At 35.3% G+C, this 26,849-nt stretch overlaps 1 protein-coding gene across 2 annotated transcripts; it reads right to left on the bottom strand.

Moving 5' to 3' along the window:
* Positions 1–17,524: 17,524 nt before the first annotated feature.
* FPGT (fucose-1-phosphate guanylyltransferase) lies at positions 17,525–25,449 on the bottom strand. 2 transcript variants are annotated; one of them, XM_024734608.1, is made up of 4 exons: positions 25,324–25,449; positions 23,815–23,982; positions 22,561–22,653; positions 17,525–20,505 (listed from the first exon to the last, which is right to left on the bottom strand). In XM_024734608.1, the coding sequence occupies exons 1-4, from the start codon at positions 25,403–25,405 to the stop codon at positions 19,049–19,051; spliced, it is 1,800 nt and encodes a 599-aa protein (XP_024590376.1). In that variant the 5' UTR covers positions 25,406–25,449; the 3' UTR covers positions 17,525–19,048. The 2 variants fall into 2 exon arrangements, with proteins under 2 accessions (XP_024590376.1, XP_024590378.1); XM_024734610.1 differs by lacking the exon at positions 23,815–23,982 and having other exon boundaries at positions 25,324–25,439.
* Between the last annotated feature and the right edge of the window lie 1,400 nt (positions 25,450–26,849).

Raw genomic sequence — 26,849 nt, 5'->3', positions numbered from 1 at the left:
GTTGTTAGGGGACTTGTTATAGCAAGTAATGTTTCAGAATATCTTTAATACCAGGCAGACTTTTGATAATAAACTCAAGTGCTTCCAATTTTATATAGACAATATATGCCCTAATATATTTACATCTAATTTTATTGGCATCCAAATAATATATCCTTCCCATTCAGAATTCAAGTTTAATAATCTAAGTACATATAAGAAATTATGGGGGCTTCCCTGGTGGCGCAGCGGTTGGGAGTCTGCCTGCTGATGCAGGGGACGCGGGTTCGTGCCCCGGTCCGGGAGGGTCCCGCGTGCTGTGGAGCGGCTGGGCCCGTGAGCCATGGCCGCTGAGCCTGCGCGTCCAGAGCCTGTGCTCCACAACGGGAGAGGCCACAACACTGAGAGGCACGCGTGCCGCAAGGGAAAAAAAAAAAAAAAAAAAAAAAAGAAATTATGTTTTCAATTAGAATTTGTGAACAAGTTACAGATGTTTTCTTCACAATTTTACCCCCTTCTTTAACATGGATTATCAAGAGTAGGCTATAATTGTTGTGAACTTCAAGACTATTTGTTTTAATGTAAAGCCTTATTTAGAAGTTAACACTACATTTGAAGTGTGTATTGTACTTTCCCAGTTTGGTAACCTGGAGAATGATTGCCTTTACTATTCCTGCCCGTGTCTCCCATGAAAAGTAGTATTCCTACTTCAGGACTCAGTTTAGGTGTCAGCACCTTGGAGGGGTGTTCACAACTTCATAAACTATTTATGCCACCTTCTTCTTGCTGTATCTAGATTCTGCTTTGTCTCTGGAACCTATATTGTGGCACTTGAGCTTCATACTAATGTGGGGAAGGAAGATGTGAATTAGTAGATTTATCTCAGTCTAAAAACTTTAAAAAATTGTCAACCACACTAGTGATGCTTTCTGTGAATTACAGAGTGGTAGAAACTGTTAGAAGCACCTCCATCCTGCCCGAGGATCCCCACTCTTACCATAATACAAACGTTACTTTTTAAGATCACAATCTCCCCTGAGATCTAGAGCAAATAATGCAACTTGGGTGTCTCACATGGCTAGGTATGTTAAGCCATGGTGGAATATACTAGACTTAAATTCCAAGTCTTAATTCTAATAGTTTAAGTTGGTCTACTATGTGATAACATTTCCTAATTGTTGCCCAGAGTTTTCCGCATTGAGGTCTAGGTCTGATTACACAAACAGTTAACCTAAACTTGTCCCCATATTTTCCTTCTTCATATATGCAGCCATGGAAAAAATGATGGAGCCTTTGGTGAAGGGCTATGAAGGATTTGGAACTTGTGAGGATTTGCAACAGTGAGAGATGAATGTTTGTCATCAATTGGGGTTTAACAAATTAATTCCATGGTCATCTTTCTCAAACTTTCACTTCTCATAATGCTGAAAGGCATCCATTTCATTTAGCTACAGAATGGTTAACTTATTAACTAATCACAATAGTTATCTATGGATCCTCTAAACACCACATTTCCTCTCTTTGAACTATTCCATAATTCTCATGTTTTCTACTGAATCTGGACATGTACTAATTCACAAAATCATCTTAAGATGATCTATCAGGGCAGCAGCCTTTGATGTTATTAAGGATGGTTATTATATCTCTTCCTTTTTTATGGTCAAACATGTTTATATTTGGCAAGTATGCACTACAATTATATATGTGAGTGCATATAGATTATATATCATAAATATGCATACATTATATACATATACAGTGTGTATATGTGTACATATATATATATTTATTTATTTATTTATACTTTTTACAAGAGCAACAATAAAACAAACTGACATTGTAAAGTCCTACTCTGAGTTAAGCCTATATGAGGGCAACACTTACTTCTATTAAAGCACCCATCACAGAAGACAGAATTAATGCATTCATCTCTCCTGTTAGGCTGTGAGCAACTTAAGAGCAGAAATTATGTCTTACTCATTTTTGCATTCCCAACAGCCTAGCACAGTGCCTGATTGATATAGATATAAATTTAATTGTTTTGTATTGAATTGAACTAAATTGAATCAAACTGAATTAGATTGAACCAATTGAAGTGAGTAGAATCAATCCCTTCAGTAAGGGAAATTTTACTGAATATTTCCCTTCTCAGTTCTAGAACAGAGGTAAAGTGAATACAGATGAAGCCATCATCAATTCTGTAGACAAAATACTGCAGCATTTTGAAATTCCATGCAAAGATACTTTTTTTTTTTTTTTTTTCCGGTACGCAGGCCTCTTGCTGTTGTGGCTTCTCCCGTTGCGGAGCACAGGCGCCGGATGTGCAGGCTCAGCGGCCATGGCTCACAGGCCCAGCCGCTCCGCCGCATGTGGGATCTTCCCAGACTGGGGCACGAACCCATGTCCCCTGCATCGGCAGGCGGACTCTCAACCACTGCGCCACCAGGGAAGCCCTAAAGAAGGATTTTTGAACATAGCATTACTTAAATAGGTCTTACTTCTTGTGGAGTTTTTAAAATCTTGGAACAGAAATAACTAAGCTTGAGCATATGATAAATTGAGAGCTTGGACACAATTTAAATCATTATATCATTAGAGAGTTCAGAGAAATTATTAAGATGATGTTCATTAAAATCCCTATTATTGCTCTATACAGTAAAACAAACTAAACAAAACTGATGGGATCAAAGTAATTTAAACTTAATTTTGATTTTTTTGAGACTAAACAATTGATGAGATTAAGTTGGGCAAAGTCATAAATATCAAATAACAGTAACATAAAGTGGTAGCAATGGTGGAAAAATAGGAACAGGAATGATAATAAGAGTTTCAAAAGGAAAAAAAAGTCAAACCAGAAGAGCTTAGAAAAATAAGAAAACTTTTATTCTCAGAGGATAGAAGCACCTGGGGAGTAGCATAAGCCAGTGTCTATCAGTGAGAGGACTATGCAAACTGTATATGAATTCCTGGTACATTACAGCAAGAAACATTGAGGAAACTGAGTGGTGTAAAGACAGACATCATTTCATAGAGAGGATAATAAAAATTTTGCTTGTTGTAAGTCTCTTGAGATTACATTTGATATGTAGTGTTCAATGCTGGACACCTACCTCATTATCACGAAAGAAAGAACAATCAAAGAAAGAAAACTTTTCTTGGAAATACAGAAATGGGTTATGAAATATATTTGTTCTGGCTAAAGACAGTAATTGTACATATTCTCTAAATGCTCCTTTAACAATTCCATTAAATTTTCCTAGATATCATAATTGAATGGGCTGCACATTTTTACCCATTTAGAAGGTGTTTTGTTTTAAATTTAAATTTGCAAAAGGCTTTCTAGTAAGTTCTATCAAACCATTCCAAACTTACATTGCCCAGTGGCCTTTGGTGTTCATATATCTTAACTTATGGCTTAATGCAGATCACAGGGAGCTAATGGTAACCTAGGAACCAATCTAAAATACTGTCCAATTTCTACACTTTGCTCTACATTGAGCTTTCTGCTTAAGTAGAAGATTTTATTCTATTTCGACTCACTGGAAAACTTTGAAGATGGTTTCATTGCTTTTGCTAATATCTGATTATGGGTTAAAAAATATGTATTTATGTAAGTATTTTGGTTATTACTGATGTTATTTTTCTACTATGTAGCTTTCTACTATGTATCTTACTACAGAAACACATTCTTTTTGCTCTTTAAATCAGATTGATATAATAACATCATATGTGGTATCATTTATATATTAATAAAAGTCACCTGCATACTGAATTTTTAGTTCAGCACAGATGATGATAAAATCTTACAAAGACAAAAGGTAGCTCTTCATGCCTAAACAAAAAACATTCCCCAGAAATGTGTGTTTAAAGAGAATATAAAATACAGGATTAAATACTAAAGTGTTGCGTTCAATCAGCTTTTTTTTTTTTTCAGGTTCAAAGTAAATAAGCCTCTGTGAAATACTATATTATGTTAACCTGCTTGTGAACTTTCTTTTTCCCAGCTTTTTCTTGGTTCAGTTCTACACAGTTCAGCATGTACTACTTATGGTTAAGAAAACTTATCACATGAATCACCACTTTCCCTTAATTTATAGTTTTACTAGGAAGTGATCTGTGGGGATACACTGGATTTTTTTTTTTTTTTACTTCCCTATTTCTTACTGTTCAACAGAGTCTAGTGTCACCTTTGTCACTTGGTAGTCAAATACTAGAACGATTACCCTCACCCATCACACACACTACTACTAGTACTCCTATTACTACTACTACTACCACCACTGCTACAACTACATCACTTTCTCCCTTCTGAAAAAGATTATCAATCTTATTTTTGGTCAGCATTTTAATTTCTAATAAGGTACCTAGACTTTTTATAAAAGACCCTAAGTTAACCTAAAGTGTAGACATTTCCCCAAGCCACTCATTCTCACACATTACACTTCAGACTGGACCTCTTTTAGACCCTCCTATGACCAGGCACTCTCTCCTCCCAATCTTCACAAACACTGTTCTCACTGCTAATATACATTCCCTTGCTCATTCTCCCTCCTCCTACCCGCCACAAAAACAATAAAAGAAATATAAACAGGCCAATCTTATTCTCCTCTTAGGTCTCAGTATAAATGTCACTTCCCCCGAGAGGCCTTTCCTGATCATGTAGTTTCGTTAGTCCCTTATCCTGGAAGCTCCCATAACATCCTGTAGTTTGCTTCTTGTAGCTCTAATCACAAGTTACTGCAATGGCTTTTTTTCCCCCTGTCTTATCATTTGCTAGACTGGAAAACCCTGAGAGCAAGGAAAAATAGCCCTAGTGTGTAGCAAAGGCCCTGACACATAGTTAACATTCAATATACGTTTGATAATTTGAAGTTAGAGAGGGCATAGCAGTGGTTTATATTATTTATCTGTTTGAAACTATCATCTTATTTTTGAAGGAACTATGTAGATTCATTTCCTGCTTCAAAGCACATACATTGAACATGGCTTTGTCTGCTTAGGCATTCCCTGATTTCCTCTGTAAAACAGTTAGTTTGTCATCTCTGTAACAGGCATTATGCTAGGTACTGGGCTGTCTACCTCATTATATGGTTTCTTTAATACGGACTAAAAGGGTTGAGGCTCTAGATGTTTACCTTAATCCATTTTTTCCTTCTTAACCCTTCCTAAATTTAGCATTTCCATGATCATTACAGTCCATGACCATGACATCCGTTACAAAAATATACCATCTACTGGTGCCATCCCCTCCACTAACATACCATGCCCTCTACTATTAAAAATATACCATCACTAGGGAAAATACTGAATAATAAGTCAATTAAAGAATTATAATTTATGCTTCATATAAGTGAGAATAGATGACTGATTTTTAAATTTTAAACAAAATATAAAAGTAATAATCACAAAAATAATGAAGAAATAAAAATAATAACAGAGTATTTACAGACCATTTTAGAGAAAAGCTTGAACTAAGAAATATAAATGGAAAATGGAGTACATTTTTGCCTTGAGGAATTTGCTAAAAACACACATTTGGTCTTAGGTCCCAAATAATCAGAGGGTGGCCCAGGGCTCCCACATGTTGGAAATTCTTAGAGGGGATTTTTGATATATTAAGCTGGAACTCCCCTCAAAATATGCCTTCAGATTAAGGATCAACTAGAAGTAAATCTGTCATACTATATTCCAGACCAAAAGAATTGTGGAAAGGCTGCTTTGGCATTGAGCAAAACCGGATAAATTAAAAAGAAAGTAAAATAAGGTCCCTGAGAAATTATGGCCCTAAATATGCTCACTACGGATATGTCCTGTGGATGTGCACAGCCTGGGGCTAGAGAACCTCAGCTGAACAGTTTAAGATTGTTACCAATTGGTAATGCCTCTCCAGTCTCCTGACAGAAGCAAATGCAAAGCCCCAGGGGCAGGGTCCATTCATCTTAGGCCATGGGGAATTTCTACAGATACTTTACCAAGGACAATGAGCAGCAAACAAAATTAATCCAACACGCAGGAAAGCATGGCAATGTGAGCTGCAAAACAAGAATCAGAAGCAGATTCCCCACTGACTTCAGCTAGTGGAATTATCAAATGCAGCTTATAAAACAACTGTGCTTGCTTACCATATTTAAAGGAAAAAAGAAAGGGTAAGCACAAGAGAGATGACAATGTTAAAGGAAAAAAGAAAGGGTAAGCACGAGAGATGACAATGATAAACTATCTCTAGAGAACAGGAAACTCTAAAAAGGGAAAAGCAGACTTCAATGAAAAGGAAACCCTACGAAGTAAAAAAAAAAATTAAAAATCAGAAATTTTTCATTTCATTTTTGTCCAAACATTGTCAAGAAACCAACTAAATTATGTTTTCATTTTAAATTCACATCTTGAATTTCAAACTGAAAAGAAAAAAAATATAAACTCTCCAAAAATTATTGATCAACTTAATAAAAAATGGTTAACAATTTTATTGTGTTATACATTTGAATTTTTAGAGCTCTTAGTAATTCTTAAACACACATGGACTCAAAGCTCAATCCAAAATATGGTAAGCACTGGACACCTGTTATTCCTTGATTCCTGTCTGAAACAAAATTATTAGGAGTCCCTGCTATGATGATGGTGTATTCTGGGCACTTCTTGGAATAAATAATGTACAGGAATCATTCAAATGCATATTCAGTGGGAAGCCATCTGGCTCCGTGTGAATTTATGAATATTTTAGTTTGCTCAGCTAGTCAAAAGTAAAATCTGGCACTTGGGATTATCATGTAGATTTGTGACATATATTATAAAAAAATTGCTTCTATAAATCAATGATTGACATATCTACTAAAGCATAGTTTCTTTCTTTCATCATTGATTGAGTCCACTTAAACTATGTATAATATGGCATGCTTAGTTTGGAAGTCATCATAATTCAACTTGAATTACAACATGCAATGTTTTATTAAAATAGTTGCATATAAAAAGAGAATCTTGGCATTGGGTTAGACTTTATAGGTTACTGTAGGGGACACTGGGATGTGGCACCCACATTTTTTCTTCAATGAAGGGCTTATTACCTTATTACTTTAGCTACCAGGAGTGCTGTCAGTAGACACGTTTCAGCTGTCAGCCCCATTCACAGACTGCCTCAGCCACAGAGAGCTGTCTTGCCCAAGATACTCCTTCCCAAGATGGCCATATCCAGTGATGACTGATTTGGGCTATAAATTGTGGCCACTCTGGTCCAACTCAGGACAGCACTGAAGTATCATTCTGGCACCAGAACTCCTCCTGAGATTAGCCAATCAAGATTGTCATTGGGCCTGCATCACAGCTTGACTTCTCTCTTCTTCTCAATTCTGCTTCTACTCCCTTCCTTGAACAATTATTAGTCTCAAGAGCACTTATTAAGAAATGTACAGCACTCTAAACTCCATTTCAGATCCTGCTTTCCAGAACACTCAACCAGCAGCCATTATCTAATCCTACCTCTTACCTAAAACAAGTACTTCTTGGGAAAACTCTTGTGTAAATTGTATCCCAATCACTTTGCTTCAATACTTCTGGCATTAGGAAGCTTAGTATCTCATAAGACAATTCACTCTATTATTGAGCAAAGTTATTTCTAATATTGTATAAACACTTTCTTCCTTGTAACATCTGAAACAATATGAAACCAACTTCATCATCCTACTGATTTAATCATTAATGAATTAAATGGCATTCTCATGAATGCTCACAATTTATAGGAGAATTACATTTTTAACATCTTTGAGAATTATACTTTCATAATTACAAATATAGATTTGAGAGTTGATAGCACACAGATGATATGAGAATGAAGATATCCAAAGGAGTAAATGTGGGTAGAGAAACCTAAACACAAAGACCTGTGACCTTCCAGTGATATGAGGTAAGAATGATGATGAGGAACAAGTTAAGGAGACTTCAAAAGAGGGATGAATGAGTTAGGAAAAGAAATAGTAGTGTGGGGTTCCTTGAAGCCAAATGAGGAATGCATTTCAAAGAAGGAGTGATTACTTGAAACAAATGCTGCTGAACTGGATTGAAGATGAGAACTAGAAAGAATAGTGAATTGTTTTTCTTCCAGTTTTATTGAGACATAATGGACATACATCACTGTATAACTTTAAGGTGGACAGCATAATGATTTGACTTACATACATCATGAAATGATGATTACAGTAAGTTTAGTAAACATCCATCATTTCATATAGATAAAAAATAAAAGGGAAAAGTATTCTTCCTTCTGATGAGAGCGCAGTATTTACCATCTTAAAACTTTCATATATAACATATAGTGTTAATTATAGTATTCATGTGGTATATCACATCCATCCTTAGTACTTATTTATAATTGTAAGTTTGTACTTTTTGACCACCATCATCCTATTGCCTCTCCCCCCACCTCCTGCCCTTGGTAATCACAGATCTGATCTCTTTTCCTATCAGCTTGTTTGTTTGCTTGTTTTTTCAAGTGTTATGGACTTTTAACACTATGTTAGTTCCTGATGTACAATATAGAGATTCAATATTTCTATACATTACAAAATGATCAACATGATAATAAGTCTAGTTACTATCTGTTGCAAAGATATTACTGGATTTATCAAAACAAAGAGTCCTGGAAATCCTCAGAGGAGCAAGTTCAGTGGAGTAAAGAGGTAAAGACTGAACTAGGTTGGAGAGTGAATGGGATAAAATATATTGCAGAATGGAAGTTTAGATAATTTATTCTAGGAATTTTAGTGTTAAGGGAGCAGAGAAATGAAGTAATAGCTGAAGGAAGTGGAGTCAAGAAAGAATTCTTTTTTTTAATTAGAAAAATAACAATATATTTATGTACTGATGAGAACGACCCAGTAGAGAGGGAAAACTGTTGATACAAGAGAGAAGAGAGAATTGTTGGAGTAGTATCCCTGTTCAAAAGAATGTAAAATTACAAAGAAAATCATGTTTTAATGATCTTATTGCTAAATGATGGTGATTTAGAAAACTCAAAGTACTGTATACGTTCATTTGTGGATAGGCAACTTCAGGAATAATATACTATATTCCTAGAACCCATTTCAGAAGTTGTATCTTCTTTGGAGTCACTAGAATACTGCAGCAAAGACACAGACAAGATTAGAGTCTTACAGGGCTTCTGATTTCATGAGAGTAGAAAATAAAATGCTTCAAGCTCAGTTGATAAGAGTAAGATATATTAGTTTTTATAGACAAAAATTCTCTTTATACAATACGATTCATAGCATCTTTTAAGTTTGGCCTCCTCCCAAAATCACAGTAAATCATCATCCAAAAATATGTAGCAGAGGCTATTACTTAGAAAAGGGTTATAGTAAGGACATGTGCCCAGTCAGTCAGTAATAACAGGAACACATTTTGGCTGTACTAGTTTACCTTATGCTCAACTTTCAAAGTTAAAGAAAGCACCTTTATAACAGGGGGAAATGTCTATTTATATCTGTAAAGCCTGCTAATGAAAGTGTATCTTGGTAATGAAAAGCCCTTAGGTTCTGTTAAGTATCCTGATGTGTCTGAATATGTGCAGATCAGCCTAGTGTTTGGAGTATGGTCTGGAGAGAGAACTGGGCAACCTATTAGAATGAGAAGGATTAAACTTTCCAGAGATAATCTACATGATTTACATACATATATAGTGGGGAAAGAGATTTTTCAGGGAACAAAAAAATCTACTTTTTCTACTAAACTCATGGCAAAAACTTAACACCAGCAGTTGTAACAAGTAAAAAAAGAATTTCTACACTTTCTCCCTCTCTTCTCATAGACTAGCCTCCACAGACAGTTTCTGATTTGACTGGATAATGGTTAATTAGAAACTCTATTAACTTTAACCAATTATAATGAGTGATGATCTTTATTATTAAATTTCATTAAAAATTGATCTCACTGATATATAAGCAGTGAATTTCATAAGTTAATTTATGATCCTGTCAGTGCACCTGTACATTTAAAACTGTACTTAGACCACTTGCTATACTCATTATTTCTTTGTGTAGTAAAAGTTTTCTAGTTCTAGGCTTTATTAAAAGTGTTTGAAATTTCTCTGAAGAATAGCATATTGGTGGATATAATTTACTTTCTCAAACCCCAAGGCTAAACATAATAGGAAAGAAACCAATCATGTAAAACTTCATTGAGTAGTGCAATATTTCTCAACCTGCAAATGAAACAAATACTTACTTCATTTCCAGAGTTGTGTTTTAAAAGATTTTTGCCTCAAGATGTAAATTCTTTAATTCTTTTCAGGGCAACGTGATACTCTCCTACAATGAAATGGTAAATGAAAACTAACTTGAACCATCTGAATGATCTGCAGAGAGAAAAGAGCTGATACTAGTGAAGAAAAGACATTTTAAAAATCATTCACATTACTTAGCCACAAAATGCTGGTTGTAGCAAAGATTTTGAGAGCCTTTAAGGACCCTGGAGATTCAACAAGCAGATTGGTAACACACCATAAGAGAGTGCCCAAAGAATATAGACATTAGAGTTTTGATTGTCTCAGCGATGCATTGAAGCACAGTTAAAGAAATATAATTCTGGCATAGAGAGCTAGGAAATGACAGTAGCAGATGGATTGCACCAATCTGCAACAATCAGGGATGAATTGCTCTCTTTGAATGATAGGATTTTATACTATGGAAGGCTACTAGACTCCTGTAGCCAGAGGCTTCAAAAGATAGACTATTTGTCCAACCAGCCCAGAAGGAAACATTGTCTGTTAGTTTCAAATCATTTACTTACATGGGTAATAACGTCCCTGGGTTCAACATCTTTAGACACAAATGTCAATAATCAAGCTGTGGCACAGGTAGATGACGGCAGTGACTAATTCACAGGTAGTTTCCCCCTTAACCTCCTGTTTTTGCAAATATCAATGTAGTAGGGAATCAGCAGCATTTATTATCCCTTTAATCCATTTTGGGGGCATTTTTAACTGAGGTAAAATAGACATACAACATTATATTAGTTTCAGGTAGACAACATGATGATTTAAATTTTGTATATATTGTGAAATGATCACTACAATAAGTCTAGTTAATATACATCACCATGTATATAGACGTTTTTTCTTCCGATGAGAACTTTTAAGATCTACTCTCTTAGCAACTTTCAAATATGCAATATGGTATTATTAATTACAGTCACCATAACGTACATTACATTCACATAACATTTATTTTATAACTGGAAGTTTCTACCTTTTGACTGTAGTCACCCATGTGGCCCACCCCTCATTCTCCACCTCTGGCAACTACCAATCTGTTCTCCATATCTATGAGGTTGGTTTTAATTTTAACTTTTTTGTTGTTTGTTGCTCTTTTTTTGTTTTTTTTTTATTCCACAATACTCCAGTTTGGATTCCATTATATATATGTGTTTGTGTGTGTGTGTGTGTGTGTGTGTGTGTGTGTGTGTGTGTGTGTGTGTGTGTGTGTGTGTGTGTGTGTGTGTGTGTGTATATATAGATAGATAGATAGATAGATAGACAGATAGATAGATATCCCACTTCTTTATCCATTCGTCCATGAATGAAGACTTAGGTTGTTTCCAAATCTTGGCTATTATAAATAATACTGAAATGTATAAGGGAGTACACATATCTTTTTGAATTCACGTTTTCATTTTTTTGGATAAATACTCAGAAGAGGAATTGCTGGATCATGTGGTAATTCTATTTTTAATTTTTTGAGGAATCTTCATATTGTTTTCCATAGTGGCTGTACTGATTTACATTCCTCCGATGCACAAGGGCTCCTTTTTCTCCACATCTTTTCCAACATTTGTTATTTCTTGTCTTTTAAAATATATCCATTCTAACAGGTATGAGGTGATATCTCAGTGTGCTTTTGATTTACATTTCTCTGATGATTGATGATGTTGAACATATTTTCATCTACCTTTTGGCCATCTGTATGTCTTATTTGGAAAAATATCCATTCGGATCTTCTGGCCATTTTTAAATCAAATTATTTGTTTCTTTGGTATAGAGTTTTATGAGTTCTTCATATAGTTTGAATATTAGCCTTCATCAGATATATGATTTGCAAATATTTTCTCCTGTTCAGTAAGTTGCCTTTTCATTTTGTTGATGTTTGCCTTTGCTGTGCTGAAGCTTTTCAGTTTAATGTAGTTCCACTTGTCCATTTTTGCTGTTGTTGCTTTTGTTTTGGTGTCAGATTCAAAAAATCATCACCAAGACCTATGTCAAGAAGCTTACTGCCTATGTTTTCTTCTAGAAGTTTTATGGTTTCAGGTATTATTGGGTTGGCCAAAAGTTTCCTTCTATTAAGTAAAAATAAAAGACACATTTTTCATTTTCACCAAGGACTTTATTAAACAACGTATTCACTGTTTTGTTCCACTACCTTCTGCCATTTTTCAGGCAGCTTCATAATTCCATCTTCCCAAAACATTTTATCTTTTTGAGCAGAGAACTGTTCCAGGTGCCTTTTACAGTCTTCCAGGGAATTGAAATTTTTTCCATTAAGAGAATTTTGTAAAGACCGAAATACATCGAAATCTGAAAGTGCAATGTCTGGTGAATATGGCAGATGAATTAGAACTTCCCAGCCAAGCTGTAAAAGTTTTTGCCTGGTCACCAAAGAAACATGCGGTCTTGAGTTATCCTGATGGAAGATTATGAGTTTTCTGTTGACTAATTCTGGATGCTTTTCATTGAGTACTGCTTTCAGTTGGTCTAATTGGGAGCAGTACTTGTTGGAATCAATCATTTGGTTTTCCAGAAGGAGCTCATAATAGAGGACTCCCAATCCCACGATATATACAACATCACATTCTTTGGATGCAGACCGGGCTTTGGTGTCGTTGGTGGTGGTTCATTTTGCTTGCCCCACGATCTCTTCCATTCCACATTATTGTACAGTATCCACTTTTAATCTCCCATCACAATTTGTTTTAAAAACAGAACATTTTCATTACATTTAAGTAGAGAATCACATGCGGAATATGTTCAAGAAGGTTTTATTGCTTAACTTATATGGAACCCAAACATCAAAGCAATTCACATAACCAAGCTGGTGCAAATGATTTTCAGTGCTTGATTTGGATATATGGGATCTTCCCGGACTGGGGCATGAACCCGTGTCCCCTGCATCGGCAGGCGGACCCTCAACCACTGCGCCACCAGGGAAGCCCCTGATTGTTCTTAATGTCTCAATTTGATCGCTATCAACTTCAACTGGTCTACCCGACCACGGAGCATCATCCAGCGAGAAATCTCCAGCACAAAACTTCACAAACCACTTCTGACACGTTTGATCAGTCACAGCACCTTCTCCATACACTGCAAAAATCTTCTCTTCTGTGTTTCAGTTGCATTTTTACCTTTCTTGAAATAATAAAGCATAATATGCCAAAAATGTTGCTTTTTTTTTTTTTCTTTCATCTTCAATATTAAAATGGCTACACAGGGCTTCCCTGGTGGCGCAGTGGTTGAGAGTCCGCCTGCTGAGTCAGGGGACACGGGTTCGTGCCCTGGTCTGGGAAGATCTCACATGCCACGGAGCGGCTGGGCCTGTGAGCCATGGCCGTTGAGCCTGCGCATCTGGAGCCTGTGCTCCGCAACTGGAGAGGCCACAATAGTGAGAGGCCCGCATACCAAAAAAAAAAAAAAAATGGCTACACAAAAATTTACCAATTTTGATTATTTTTTTTTAATGCATGATATGAGAGCTGTCACAATACAATCTAACAAAATTGTTTCAAATGAAGTTAAAGACAGCTAAGCACTACTAGAGCCATCTTACAGAAAAAACTGAATAACATTTTGGCCAACCCAACACTTCAAGTCTTTAATCCATTTTGAGTTAAGTTTTGTGTATGGCACAGGATAATGGAGAAGTTTCATTCTTTTGCATGTTGCTGTCTAGTTTTTCCAACACCATTTATTGAAGAGGTGGTTCTTTTCCCACTGTATACTCTTGGTTTCATTATCATAAATTAATCAAACATACACGTGTGGTTTTATTTCTGGGCTCTCTATTGTATATTTATGTGGTGGGTTTTATGCCAATAAAATGCTGTTCGAATTACTATAGATTTATAATACAGTTTTAAATCAAGGAGTGTGATGCCTCCAGCTCTGTTCTTTTTTCTCGAGCTTGCTTTGGCTATTAGGGATCTTCTGTTGTTCCATGCAAATTTTAGGATTGTTCTATTTCTGTGAAAAATGCCATTGGAGTTTTGACAGGGAGTGCACTGAATCTGTAGACTGCTTTAGGTAGGATGGGCATTTAACAATATTAATTCTTCCAGTCCATGAGCATAGAATCTTTCCATTTATTTGTGTCTTCTTAAACTTTTTCGTTAATGTCTTATAATTTTCAATATACAGATTTTTCATCTCCTTTGTTAAATTTAATCCTAGATATTTTATTCTTTTTGATGCAACTGTAAGTGAAATTGTTTTCTTAATTTCTCTGATAGTGTCTCATTAGTATATAGAAAGGCAACGTATTTTTGTGTACTGATTTTGTATCCTGCAACTTTACTAATTTTTTTTATTAGTTGTAACAGTTTATTTTGTGGAGTCTTTAGGGTTTTCTATATATAGTATCATGCCAGCTTCAATAGTGATAATTTTACTTCTTCCTTTCCAATTTGTATGTCTTTTATTTCTTTTTCTTGCCTAACTGCTCTGGTTAGGACTTCCAAAACTGTGCTGAATAAAAGTGACAAGAGTGGGTTTCCTTGTCTTCTCATTGAAGTTAGAGAAAAGGTTTTCAGCTTTTAACCTCTGAATTTGATGTTAGCTGTGGGCTTTTCATACATGGTCTTTATTATATGGAGGTGCAGTTCCTCTATACCCATTTCATTGAGAGTTTTTACCATAAATGGATGTTGAATATTGTCAAATGATTTTTCTACATCTATGGAGGTAATCATATGATTTTCATCCTTCATTTTTGTTAATGTGGTATATCACGTTGACTGATTTCCGGATGTCAATCCATCCTTGCATCACTGGAATAAATCTCACTTGATCATGGTGTAGGATCCTTTTAATACATTGTTGAATTCAGTTTGCTAATATTTTGTTGAGGATTTTTACATCTATGTTTATCAGGGATATTAGCCTGTAATTTCCCTTTTTTATGGTGTCTTTGACTTGTTTTGGTATCAGCTTAATATTGGCTTCATAAAATGAATTTGGAAGTGTTCTTTCCCCTTCTACTTTTTGGTAGAGTTTGAGAAGATCCTGTATTAACTTTGTTGAACGTTTGGTTGAATTCACCAGTGAAACAGTCTGGTTCTGGACTTTTGTTTGTAGAGAGTTTTGAAATTACTGACTCAATCTCTTTACTAGTAATTGGTCTCTTCAGATTTTCTATTTCTTCATGATTCAGTTGTGGAAAGTTGTGTTTCTAGGAATTTATCCATTTCTTCTGGCTTGTCCAATTTGTGGACGTTTAATTGTTCACAGTAGTCTTTTATAATCCTTTGTATTTTTGTGGCATCAGTTGTAACATCTCCTCTTTCATTTCTAATTGTACTTATTTAAGCCCTTTGTCTTTTTTTCTTGGTGAGTCTAGCTAAATATTTGTTAGCTTTATTTTTTTTTAAAGAACCAGCTCTTTGTTACACTGACATGTATATGTCATTATATCTCCCAAATTCAGTGAGCATCTTTGTGACCATTACTTTGAACCCTTTATCAGGTAAATTACTTATCTCTGTTTAAAGGTAATTTCATGAGGTTTTATCTTATTCTTTCATTTGGAGCATATTCTTCATCTTTTTTTTCTTCTCATTTTGCTTAACACTCTGTTGGTTTCTATACAGTAGATGAAACCACCTCACCGTGTCTTGAAGGAGTGATCTCATGTAGGAGGTGAACCTTGTCATTCAACCCACCCCAGCTCTTGATTGTCCCTCAAACCTTTGTGCTTGTCCAGGCAGCTATTATATTTTTAATAGCTCCTAGTAGATAAGGATGCTCCAAACCTGTCAATGTTCCAAAGGGGAGGATATCAGTACTTAGATTCAGGCTGACTGGAAGCCAGACCTTCATGCAGCAGCTTTCAAGAGTATGCAAATATACACTGTCCTGTGGGACCACAAGCCCAAGCCCTACTGGCCACCAGAGACAGGTAATCTGGAGGTGTCCCCTATGCAGCAGTTGCAAATATCAGGGCTCCAGACAAGTGAATGAGCTCTTTCCTGGGACGTACCATTGAGCTGGGGCAAGGCAGTGGGAGAGCACCAAGATGGTGTACATAGCCTATGTTCCTTGAGAGCAGCTTGGTAGGCCACTAGGTGTGTGATAAACCTGAAGCCTGCCCCTCAGGCCAAAGCTCCAGAAGCAAAATGTCTATTCATATCCTCTGCTAATTTTTAAGTTAGATCCTTTATTCCAATTTTCAACCTGATCCCAAATTGTGGTGTATTATAGAATAGCCAAACTGGCAAGTCTGAATAAAAACAACAAAAAAAGTCTAAAAACAAATAAAAGAAAACCCCCCAAAAACAAACTAGTCCAAAATTTTTATGAATACAGACAAATGGGAACACAAACACTAGCATGTTGGAGCTTAGCACACTGGTATTGAAGGGAAGGAGAATGTTAGTGACTTGTGACAAAGTTCAGTACAGAGTATTAATAATACAATTTCAGTAAGTATAAACAACTAAAGTTGTGTTCCTCAACGACAATAGAAATCAGCTTTGTCTAAACATATTTTATAGGCACAAAAGAGTTAAGTTAAACTAAGCAGCTAATGGTAGCTTGAATTATTTCTCCTGCACTAAGTGAATTTATAAAGGTAACTTTCAAGTACCTTTAAAACGGTATTTTCTTTATTAATAATTTAGTTATAGACATAGATGAAGACTTGTGTTTCATTCAGCTAAACAACAAAAAGAACACCTGAAATCCCTTAGACAATTTTGAACAAATTAATATTTTTTTCTTAGTTATTTCTTTCTATTTTAATTCTGCTAGACTACAACAAGTTTCCTAAATTCTGGGTCTCCAGGTTGCTCAAGTCCAAAAGGCATTATGGTGTATGTGAATGGCATGTGTAGCACACCAGTTACCAGCTGTGATAGCTATACATATATTTTGCAGCAGGCAAGTTTTGATTTTGGCTCTGTGCTAAATCTGGTAACCTTTATATAACATAGGTAGTATTGCTTAGCCTCAGAAGATGAGTGGATCATCACAGCTTGTGAGAATTGATTCTGGATTCATTCCATCAAATTTTTGTGATTTTCAGCAGCATATAACTTGGATTTTCAAAGCTTTATTCCCACTTAGTATGCATTAATGCACACTCTTTATTTCTGTTTTGTTTAGTTTGCAAGACAAATGCCCAAGGGAGATTAATTATCAAAAGTTGCATTTTTTTTCCATGCCTTCTTGATCATTGTTAACTCATCAATAAGTTTACAGAATATATTTAGTTACAAATTGTAGATGTCCTTCACAAACCTTGAAAGTATATGATTTAACGGCTGTGATTTTACAAAATAAAAATGATAAGTCAAGAGAAAATGTCCAATTTATTATTTATTCATGCATGTGGTTATCACACTGGTTGAGTTAGATACACTGCTGGTGATACATGTGTGGTACTACACACCAAGTGATGCATATCAAGGAAAGAGACACTGCCAAATTCTTTGGAACAGATAACATTTCAAAGCAACTAGAATCCATACATTGTGCAGGAATATGATTAACGTGGTGACCACCAATTTGTCAGAAACCTCCCACTGATTTAAATAAAACTACATTCTAGAGACATGTGATTAACTAAAGTAAAAGTGAAACAACTCTGTAAAGTAATAACAGCATCAGCATCCACTTGCAGAACAGGTATCTGGTGTCCATAGCTTGAAGGTAAATCCAGGCATCAGTGCGGTGGTGGCACTTGTAGAATATGAAGCTTTATCAATACCTTTGATAGCACAGAAGATGGTACTAGATGGTATTAGAAGATAGCACATGGATATCAACCACTCTTGAGTTGAAAATTAATTTAGAAAAGTTTGACTCTAGATGTGAAGCTTCAGAAAAGTCTTGACTGTATCTTAATATTTCACTTTTTTGTTCCTCTACATGTATTTGCAAAAGGGTTAAATGACATAAATCTATATTTAAGTGGTTTTAAAAAAGATTTCCAATAAATAATAACTTCAAGTAACAAGAAAAGCATTGCATATTTTATTGGTAGTGTTTTCTCTTTTTCAGTGGAACATAAAATAATGGTGATTCTTAAGAACTGATGACTCCTTAGATTAATTAGATTAGAAATACAGCATTGAACTTTTAATGAGTGACAAACACATAACATCCTCTGAAATCTCTGCAAGTAAATCAGTACATGCTAAACAATGGCTACCATATATCTTTATTTACTCCTTGGGAAGAAACTTGAAAAATATATACATAAATATCATAACTGAGGGTTGCTGATAAGTCACATAGATTTTTATCATCAATTTCAGAATGGTTTGTATCTATTAATACTTATTTATTAATTAAGACTATCACAATATTTTAAGCATTCATTTAATTTAACTCTGTTAGCCATGGATTTGTTTCTGAAAAAGTACTTCTACAGTATTCCTACAGTGCTTTGAAGACCCTACAGTATGACATTTTTGTTAGTTCATCAGAATAGGTCTAATGCACTTGAGGAGAGAACTGCCAATGAACACATAGAACTTCACTGGAACCAAAGCCCAAAAGAAGATGAAAAAATTCTGAAGGTATATTTAGAAAATTACCTTTAAAACAATTATAGTATTTTGTGAACAAAATAATGTTCCACAAGTCATCTTTATAAAAGAAAAATTTAAATAGTAATAAATATTAAAAAAATCACTTTTCTGAACTTACATCCTTAAGCTATTCTTTCATCTAAAAATGGTTTATTTTTGTTATTAATTTTATGCTACAGCAAGCATGTTAATATAATTTTCATTAATTCATTTCAATTAAAAAACAAGTCTACAGAAAATTCCTGCATCTGCAATCTTGCTCAATCAAGACAGGCAGAGTATACAATATTTAAGATGTCTCTAAATCAGACTGTTTTCTATTCAAAGTAATTTCTAGAAAAATTTGCTCCCTATAAGTTATCATGTCTTCCACATCTTTGTAGAAAAGCATTTCTTCAATGGACAACAGCTTATATTTATTCAGGCTGAATGCTGACTTGTTCTGTACAGCATTTAACATCTTTAGGGATGTTGTAACTGAATCACTCAAAGAAGAACAAACTGGGAAAATACGAGCATTCCACAAACTTAAACATGTCTTGTTTCCAGAGAACAGTTCCTCTGTAACTTTGAGATTCCAAATGTCTAAGCATGACAGGAAACAGACTCCAAAGAATTGAAGTAACTTTATATCTGACAATGTTTTAACATTCTTTTTCAAGTTGTCTTGCACTCCACATGCCATAGTTGAATACTTTAAGTGTCTATTCATCTTCAAGCTTAAGGAACACACAAAAGAATGTGCAGACAGGACGGCTGTTGTTATGATATAAGAACCACTAATAATGCAATTTTCCCCCACTGAAACATCAGGCCCCAATCTGGAATACTCTACAACTGAGCCAGGTGCCACAGAACTTCTTGAATCCAATATACTTTGAATGATACAGGATTTGTTGCTAGAGCATTCTGGTATTGCTGGAAAGATGCTAAAAGCTATGGACTGTAAGCCAAGCTCTGACTTCAAATTGCTATCAGAAGTAAAATGAAACAAATATTCTTCAGTTGTTCCAATGTGATAAAATTTGGAGTTATTAAGAACAACAACATTTAGTGATGTTCCTCTAAGAAGATGAAATATTCTTTGCCTCATGTCTACCAGCTCTGACTCTTCTTTAGTAACATTTGATGTGTTTCTGGTATATTCCACAGTTGCTCCAGGTCCCAAAGCCTGCAGAAAGTCTCCATAGGCATCTATTTCACAGTTCAATGTACCTATTTTTTCATAAAAAGCAAGTAACTTTTTCGCTGTTTTATGATCCATATAAAATAGGCTGTCTGTGTAGACATACTCAGGGTCTAATTTAAGAGAGGGTATGTCACCCCCAGCAAAGTTTTGACGAAAAAAATTTCTAGCTCTACACACAGCATCAAACTGATACATCTTTTCTATGCTGGGCTTATGAAGGAAACGATGGCAACTTCTGTACTCGAGGTCTCTATGTTCTAAATAGTTAAAAGGTTCTAAGACAAATACTCCATGTGTTGTACCTACAGTCAAACTAGAAGGATGAGCTAAAGCAGTAAAGCCAGGTTTGTCAAACCTAATATACTCAGATTCTCCAATACTATAAAGTTCAATATCATCTGCACAGGTAACCAGAATCCCAGGATTCATATGTGAGGGGAAATCAATGTACATGGCTAGTTTTAATTCCAACATCTGATAAATGGGGCTACCAAAAGGTAAAGCAGTGAAAATTTTCCCCAGAGCACTTGCATTTGGAAGGCGTTGACTGTAGCCACCTATATAAAATTAAACAAAATAACTGTTTTAAAATGTTTATAAGATTTAAAAACCCAGGAGCATCAGTTACAACTCAAAATATCTCTAAAGATATTTAAAATATACAATATATTACTGTATCCCAGGAAAGAATAATAACTTCCAGATGACAAATTCACAGAGCAATTCTGTAGAGATTTGCTATAATGCAGTTCTAGATTAGGAAAGACCTGTAATATGCTTTACAGACTATGAATTGTTTTAACTCAACTGGATAACAAGTAAAAAGGACAATGAGCTAAAATATGACCTTATATCTACATTTCACACAATAAATTTCAACCATGTTTAAATGCCTACATTAAAAATCCACTTCATGGGGAAAAAAAGTCACAAAAAACTAATATACATAATTATCTATTAAAGAGTAATTTCCAGATGGAATGTGTTTCCTCAATTACATACACTTAAAGGAAGTAAAGGTGCATTTATTTAAAAGCATTTTACAATGTATATTTGTTTTTAATTTTAAAAGGCTTTTCCCTCTAAGATGAGCCTTATGACTTAATTCCCTGAAAAGTGTGTTCACTTAAGTACATTAAATAGCTTACATCATTTTTACGTAACTAATTATAGTGAGAGGCATAGTAGAAAGAGTCACACAAAAATGCGTTCAAATTCTGGTTCACCACTTTTTAATTGTTCATCTTTGGACTTAACACTAAATCAGCAGATGTAAATACTTGTTTTATCATGTTTTATGAGATCAACAATACATGCAAAGCACTTACTACAGAGTACATTATTCAACCAATGAGAGCTAATACTTTCTTTTTCATTTTCCAAATACTAACCAACAGTAAAGTTCAGCATTGTAAGAATTACCTACTTTTAATTACACTTGACCCTTGAACAATAAGGGTTTGAACTCTACCAGTCCATTTACATGAGGATTTTTTTCAATAAATACTGTAAGACTATATGACCCGACGTTGGTTGAATCCCTGATGAGAAACTGTGGCTATGGAGAGTGGAACTGCCTATACAGAAGACCAACTATGAAGTTACACGCAGATTTTAGACTGTGTGAGGGTCAGCACCACTCACAGATCAATGCATTATTATATATCTGCAAGGATCGATTGTATTAATATATATTTTCTGGTGTCTAACTTAATTTTTACTAAATTAATAATAATAATACTCGTTCTGGAATAAAACTGTAAATTTGAATTTTTCTTTTACTTTTTCAGTTGGTCTTAAAATCAGAACTTGGATGCTTTACTTGATATCATCTTTAAAAAGAATCATTGTTCCGTATATGAATCCTAAAAAATGAAAAGTGCCTTGGTAACCATGTGGATGAGTGGCTCTAAAATATCTGTTCCTGAACTGGTACAAGTCCATGACAAAGTTTCGCCAGCCTCCAGTACACAGAGGAAAAATAACAGAGGTCTCTTTCATGTAACCCAAATTTTCATACAACCAAATCTGTCCAATTTAAAAAATTATATTCTGAGATTACTTCTTTCCTACCCTTCTGTTCCCTTTTTTGGTGTGTGATTTTTCCTCTTTTATACTTTCTTGTCAACTCCATGTTCTGTCACCACCTTTTCTTTTTGTTTTTAAACTCCTAAGGATTATGGACTTTGGTCACCAATAACTAGATAAAAATGTGTTAACAGGTTTTGTGTAAAGTCTGGTAATCACAGTACTAAACCAGCCTCTCCCCTACAGCAAGAATCCTTTCTAAAGCATTGTCAAGAAATGTTCATATTTTGATGAGTTCTATCTTAGGAAAATAATTTTCAATATGTATACCAAAAACAATACATGAAAGTTGAGGATGTATGTGATCTACAATTTTAAGGTTAAATTTTGTGAAAAATATTATGCTACTTACAACCTAAAAATATCAAGGAAAGCATAAAATATTTGTTTCCAAAGCAGTATAACTTCAAAGACAAAAGAAAAACAAAAAAGAGGGGATAGTATTACTAAGGGAGAAAAAAGCCCCTTAGATATAAAAGGTAATATACTAAAAGAAAATGTAAATTAGTAAAGTGTAACATTACCAGAGTGAATTAATAGGATGGTAAAAGAATTCCATTCATCTCCATAAAGCTTTTCCAAACATCGAAGAGCACAAAGTGTCGATCCTCCATTTCCTTGAAAATAAAGTTAAAAAGCTCAATTTATTTCACATAAAGTTACAAAAACTTTATTATTATAGTAAATTTAAGTGTTATAACTTTGAGGATATGACCTCTGGCTACAATTAACCAGGCAGAGAGCAAAGGTATAGGCAGAACAATCAAATTAAATACACATTTCTTAGCAATTAAATAATTAGTAATAAAACCCAGAGATGAGCCCTTGGTAATAAAAGTTGAGTTAATCTTCTCCTGAAAATAGTAGTACAAAGAAAGAAATGATAAATTAAGCAATCTGCAACACTATAAGACTGTAAAGTTTACACGTTCACTTGGAGTTATGAACTGTAAAACCCATTAAAATAATTCTCCCATATGATCATATATATGTGTTAGATGTACTTTCTAAAAAGATGTTTAGAACCTGTTTTCCTAAAAAACATCTTAAATGTAACTTCCACTTACTAGTTACCATGGGCAAGTTATTTAACATTTTGTGCCTGAATCTCATTCAAACATGGGAATCAGAAAAGTACTGACCACATATTTATGAGGATTAAAACACTGGCTAATTAGGACATGCCAGTATCAGATACAGATACCCTAACTCTGGTATCAATGAGCTTCAGCTTTAAGTATCACATGGAAAATGGCCCCCAGGAAAATAGCATGTATTTTTATTTGCAAGGTAAGGTCAAAAGGCAAAGTGGACAAACTGGTTTTTAAAAGTAAACATCTATGATAATTATGCCATTAGATTGTGCTCTTTCGCATTCTGCATTGTGGTCCCAAGAGGCCAAATATTTATTTTTCCTGATTTGATCTCTTCATGTAAGTTTCTGAGCAAATTGTGTAGTTCAGAGGGACCTTAAGAGTCCTACTGATAAGGTCCAAAAGAATATTCACCATCTGAGTAAATTTTATTAAGACTAATAAAATTCTCTTTTAAGTAACATAACATTCTGGAAGTTTTTCATGGTAAGTCCACAATGTGTAAAAACAGTTGCCATGCCTCTTATCTTTCTTAAAAAATAGTGAACTTACATAAAAATTTTAAAGTTTGTAAAGACTATAGGTGGTAAGACACACAGTATAAACTGTAAGCCACAGGAAAGCTTTTCTTCAGTGATTATTCTGCCCACAATTTATGATATAAATTTGACCATAAATGTGTACCAATTTTGGCTCCAGCAGGATCAACAAAAACATGATATTGAACTCCAAGAGGTAACTCCTTTTTTTTCAGCTTTTCTGACAGCTGTTGCTTATAAGCAAGTTCCTGTTTATCATCAGCTGCTGTTATTGCAACAATGTCCCAGAATTCTCCAGCTGCCACAGGTTTGCCTATGTGTAAGAAGAAAGTGATAAATATTATCAGAATTCTCTAGCTGTTACAGGTTTACCTATTTGGAAAGAAGGAAAAAAGAGGTAATAGTATCTTCAAAAATGTATCTTCTGCTTTTGAGAAGTAGGGAATAATGAGTGGTCAGCTAGTAGGATTCAAAATAGTTCTAATGAGGATTGTTCACAAATTCTACTTTTTTTCCTTTTAGATTACTTGCTCCTTTTATGGTCTACAGTCCCATTTATTTAGATTTTCTGAGAGTTGTAATGTTTCTTGATTAAGAGAAGTACTTTTGACTTGCTAAAGATGAGCTCAATTCTTAAAGAGAGGAGACAAAGGAATAAATTAATCTCCAGTTTTGAAAATCAGTTTTCCCATACAGGGACCACTTAATGTTTGCTGGCTAAGAAAGATTAAATCCAAGGACCCATTGCTACAGTGTTGGTGTCCATAAATGTGGGCACTTTAGTTTTTAATCACCTTAAAATGAGCCATGCAAGTTTACAAAGGTTACTGGAGAATGACACCAAATTCTGGATAACAGAAAAGTTCCCAGCTCCTTAATGAACTCAATAAGAGACTGAACTTTTGGCTGACAGTTGGAAGCTCTTCTTTATTGATAAACAAGACAAATAAGCGTTTTTATTAGTTAACAAATTCTAGTCAGCTAGAATCTAATAGTCCCGAACATTTTACTGTAATCCAAGTATTATTTTCTGTATTTTTGAAGCAGTAACGTCAACAAAAATATGACCAATTAGATAGTTGTACAGGAAATGACAAGTGGCATAGTCCTTTAAAAAAACATTTTGATATAAAGTTACCCCTTTTAATTTTTAATCCATAATTTCACCGTGTTGTTTCGCTTTTCACTTAGTAAGCGTTCACATCATGGAACAAATTGGTGAAGTAGGTAGGGAGTGGAAGAAAGCTAAAATCGGATTTGTAAGAGTCAAATCACTATGCTTTAGATCTTTTAGGTTTATTTAAAATAATTTTTGCTAATGAGCTAACCAAACGAATAACTTGGATTTATAGCTTCACTAGTCAGGCAAATAACTGTGTTCTCATTCCTCCTCATACACATACATATATATATATATATATATATTTATATATACGCAACTGGGAATAAACTTAAAGAAAGCAACAAGCATAACGTAAAGAAAGGAGAGTGACAGAAGAATAAAAAACTTAAGAGGAACATTAAATGCGCCTGGGCCAGCGTCCTAGGCCCACAAGTGATTAGTAAAAGGAAGTGGTAGTCCAGCAAATACACCAGCACGTAAAGCGCCCTCCCTGTCCGTTGCCGGGGCGAGCCAGGGTTCCTCCTCTGGTACCTCTAAGCTCTGAAAACCTCCGCAACCTTCGCTGGGTGGCTTCTCGCAAAGATACGCCTGGAAGGGCACTCGTGGCTGCCATAGCTCACGTTCCCCAACACCGCCGAGGACTTCCAGCGATCCCGCAGCCCAGCACCGCACGCATGCGCCCTGGGACGTAACCCGTTCTTTGGTCCGGTTTCGTCTCTGTCCCGCCCCCTACGTGCGTCACTCACGTAACTACGCCCCCGAAGCTCTTTGTCTTGCCTAAGGAAAACCACGACTGGGTGAGCCCGGGGCTTTGCTCCGTTTCCCTAGCAACGGCCTCCGGAACGGATAAATGGCCACCCAGTGATTTGTCGGACTGTGCCGGGTCTGAGCCGCTTGTTACCAACTCGTAAAGCCTTGCAGCTCGGTAGACCCGGTGAGTGGTCCTGCTTGGGCGGCGAAATTTCGAGAACTGACTCGCTTAAGGAGAAGTTCAAACTACAACTTAGCTTCTAGCTTTCTCTCAAAGGCCGTTAGTCCTTTCTAACTCGTGGTTTGTTGTAGCCAGGGGCAGTTCCCAAGGACCTCTTGAGAGTTAATTCCTCCCCTTGGGTCGTCGTCTGAAGCCATCTGCCCCAACCCCAGGTCCAGATACATACATAGTCTGAACTTTTAAAATCTGTACTTTCTTCAGGAAGCTTTGTGGCTTCTTTGCCCTTGCAGTTACTAGAGAGTGAGCCACTCCACACCTCTCAGTTTTGAGATCACTTAAGAGGCTTTTGGAAGTTGTATAAAATTCTGCAATGAGGCCCTTAACGTTTGGGGCTTTTTGGCTGTTTCTCTGGTAACCTTTTGTGTATGCAGATTAATCTAGAACTTTCAGTAGCATTCCTGGGAATAAGTTGGCCTTAGTGGATGTGTTTTCGGTAGGTATCAATAGATAAGTTTCTTCTCTTGTAAAACACCAAGTTTATGATGAGTTTTACAGATTCTTCTATTTATCTTTACACGTGAGAAAGCTATGAATGAGAGAGAATAGTGACTTAGTCAGGCTCTCACAATTAGTTAAGTAGTAGAGAGAAGATTTAAGCAAGATATTTCAATCCCAAACTCCGACATCATTCTACCGCACCATACAGTTTAATTTAGTTGAGAAGCCTGTCTTCATTAAAGTTTCATCAGGAACATAGGCATTCAAGGCCTTACAAGTTCTTACCATGAACTTAGTTTTTCTTCTACAGAATTGACCCTGTTATTTAATTAGTACTTAGAGCGAAAGAATTTGAGTGAAAAGGGAGATTATGCTTTCATAGTTTTATTGTTTAAAAGCTCTCTTTTTTGTTAATAAAAACAAAACATTCTTAATAAGAACATTTAGAAAATACAAAAGACTTAAGTGAGGTGAGAGAGAGCAAAAGGGGAAGTAGCAAGAGAGAAGGTGAGATAACAACGGCTTAGATTAAGGATTTCATTTTTTAACTGAGTGAAACAAAGCCATTGCAAGGTTTTATGTGACTTACATTATGTTTAAAAGGAGCATTTCACGGAAATGTGAAAAT

The sequence above is a fragment of the Neophocaena asiaeorientalis genome, unplaced genomic scaffold, assembly GCF_003031525.2.
Source record: "Neophocaena asiaeorientalis asiaeorientalis breed wild unplaced genomic scaffold, Neophocaena_asiaeorientalis_V1.1 scaffold15, whole genome shotgun sequence".
Lineage (NCBI taxonomy): Eukaryota > Metazoa > Chordata > Mammalia > Artiodactyla > Phocoenidae > Neophocaena > Neophocaena asiaeorientalis.
Note: the sequence above shows the minus strand (reverse complement) of the source record. Positions and strands in the feature narration are given on the sequence as shown.

Bases quoted from the DNA above. Each gene is read 5' to 3' on its own strand.
- FPGT (XM_024734608.1), bottom strand. From the start codon at position 25,405: ATGGCAGCCACGAGTGCCCTTCCAGGCGTATCTTTGCGAGAAGCCACC. The intron at 23,983-25,323 runs GTACCAGAGGAG...TCTTACACATAG, and splicing joins GAGGTTTTCAGAGCTTAGAG to GCAAACCTGTGGCAGCTGGA. The intron at 20,506-22,560 runs GTAATGTTACAC...AATTTTATATAG, and splicing joins CATCCTATTAATTCACTCTG to GTGGCTACAGTCAACGCCTT.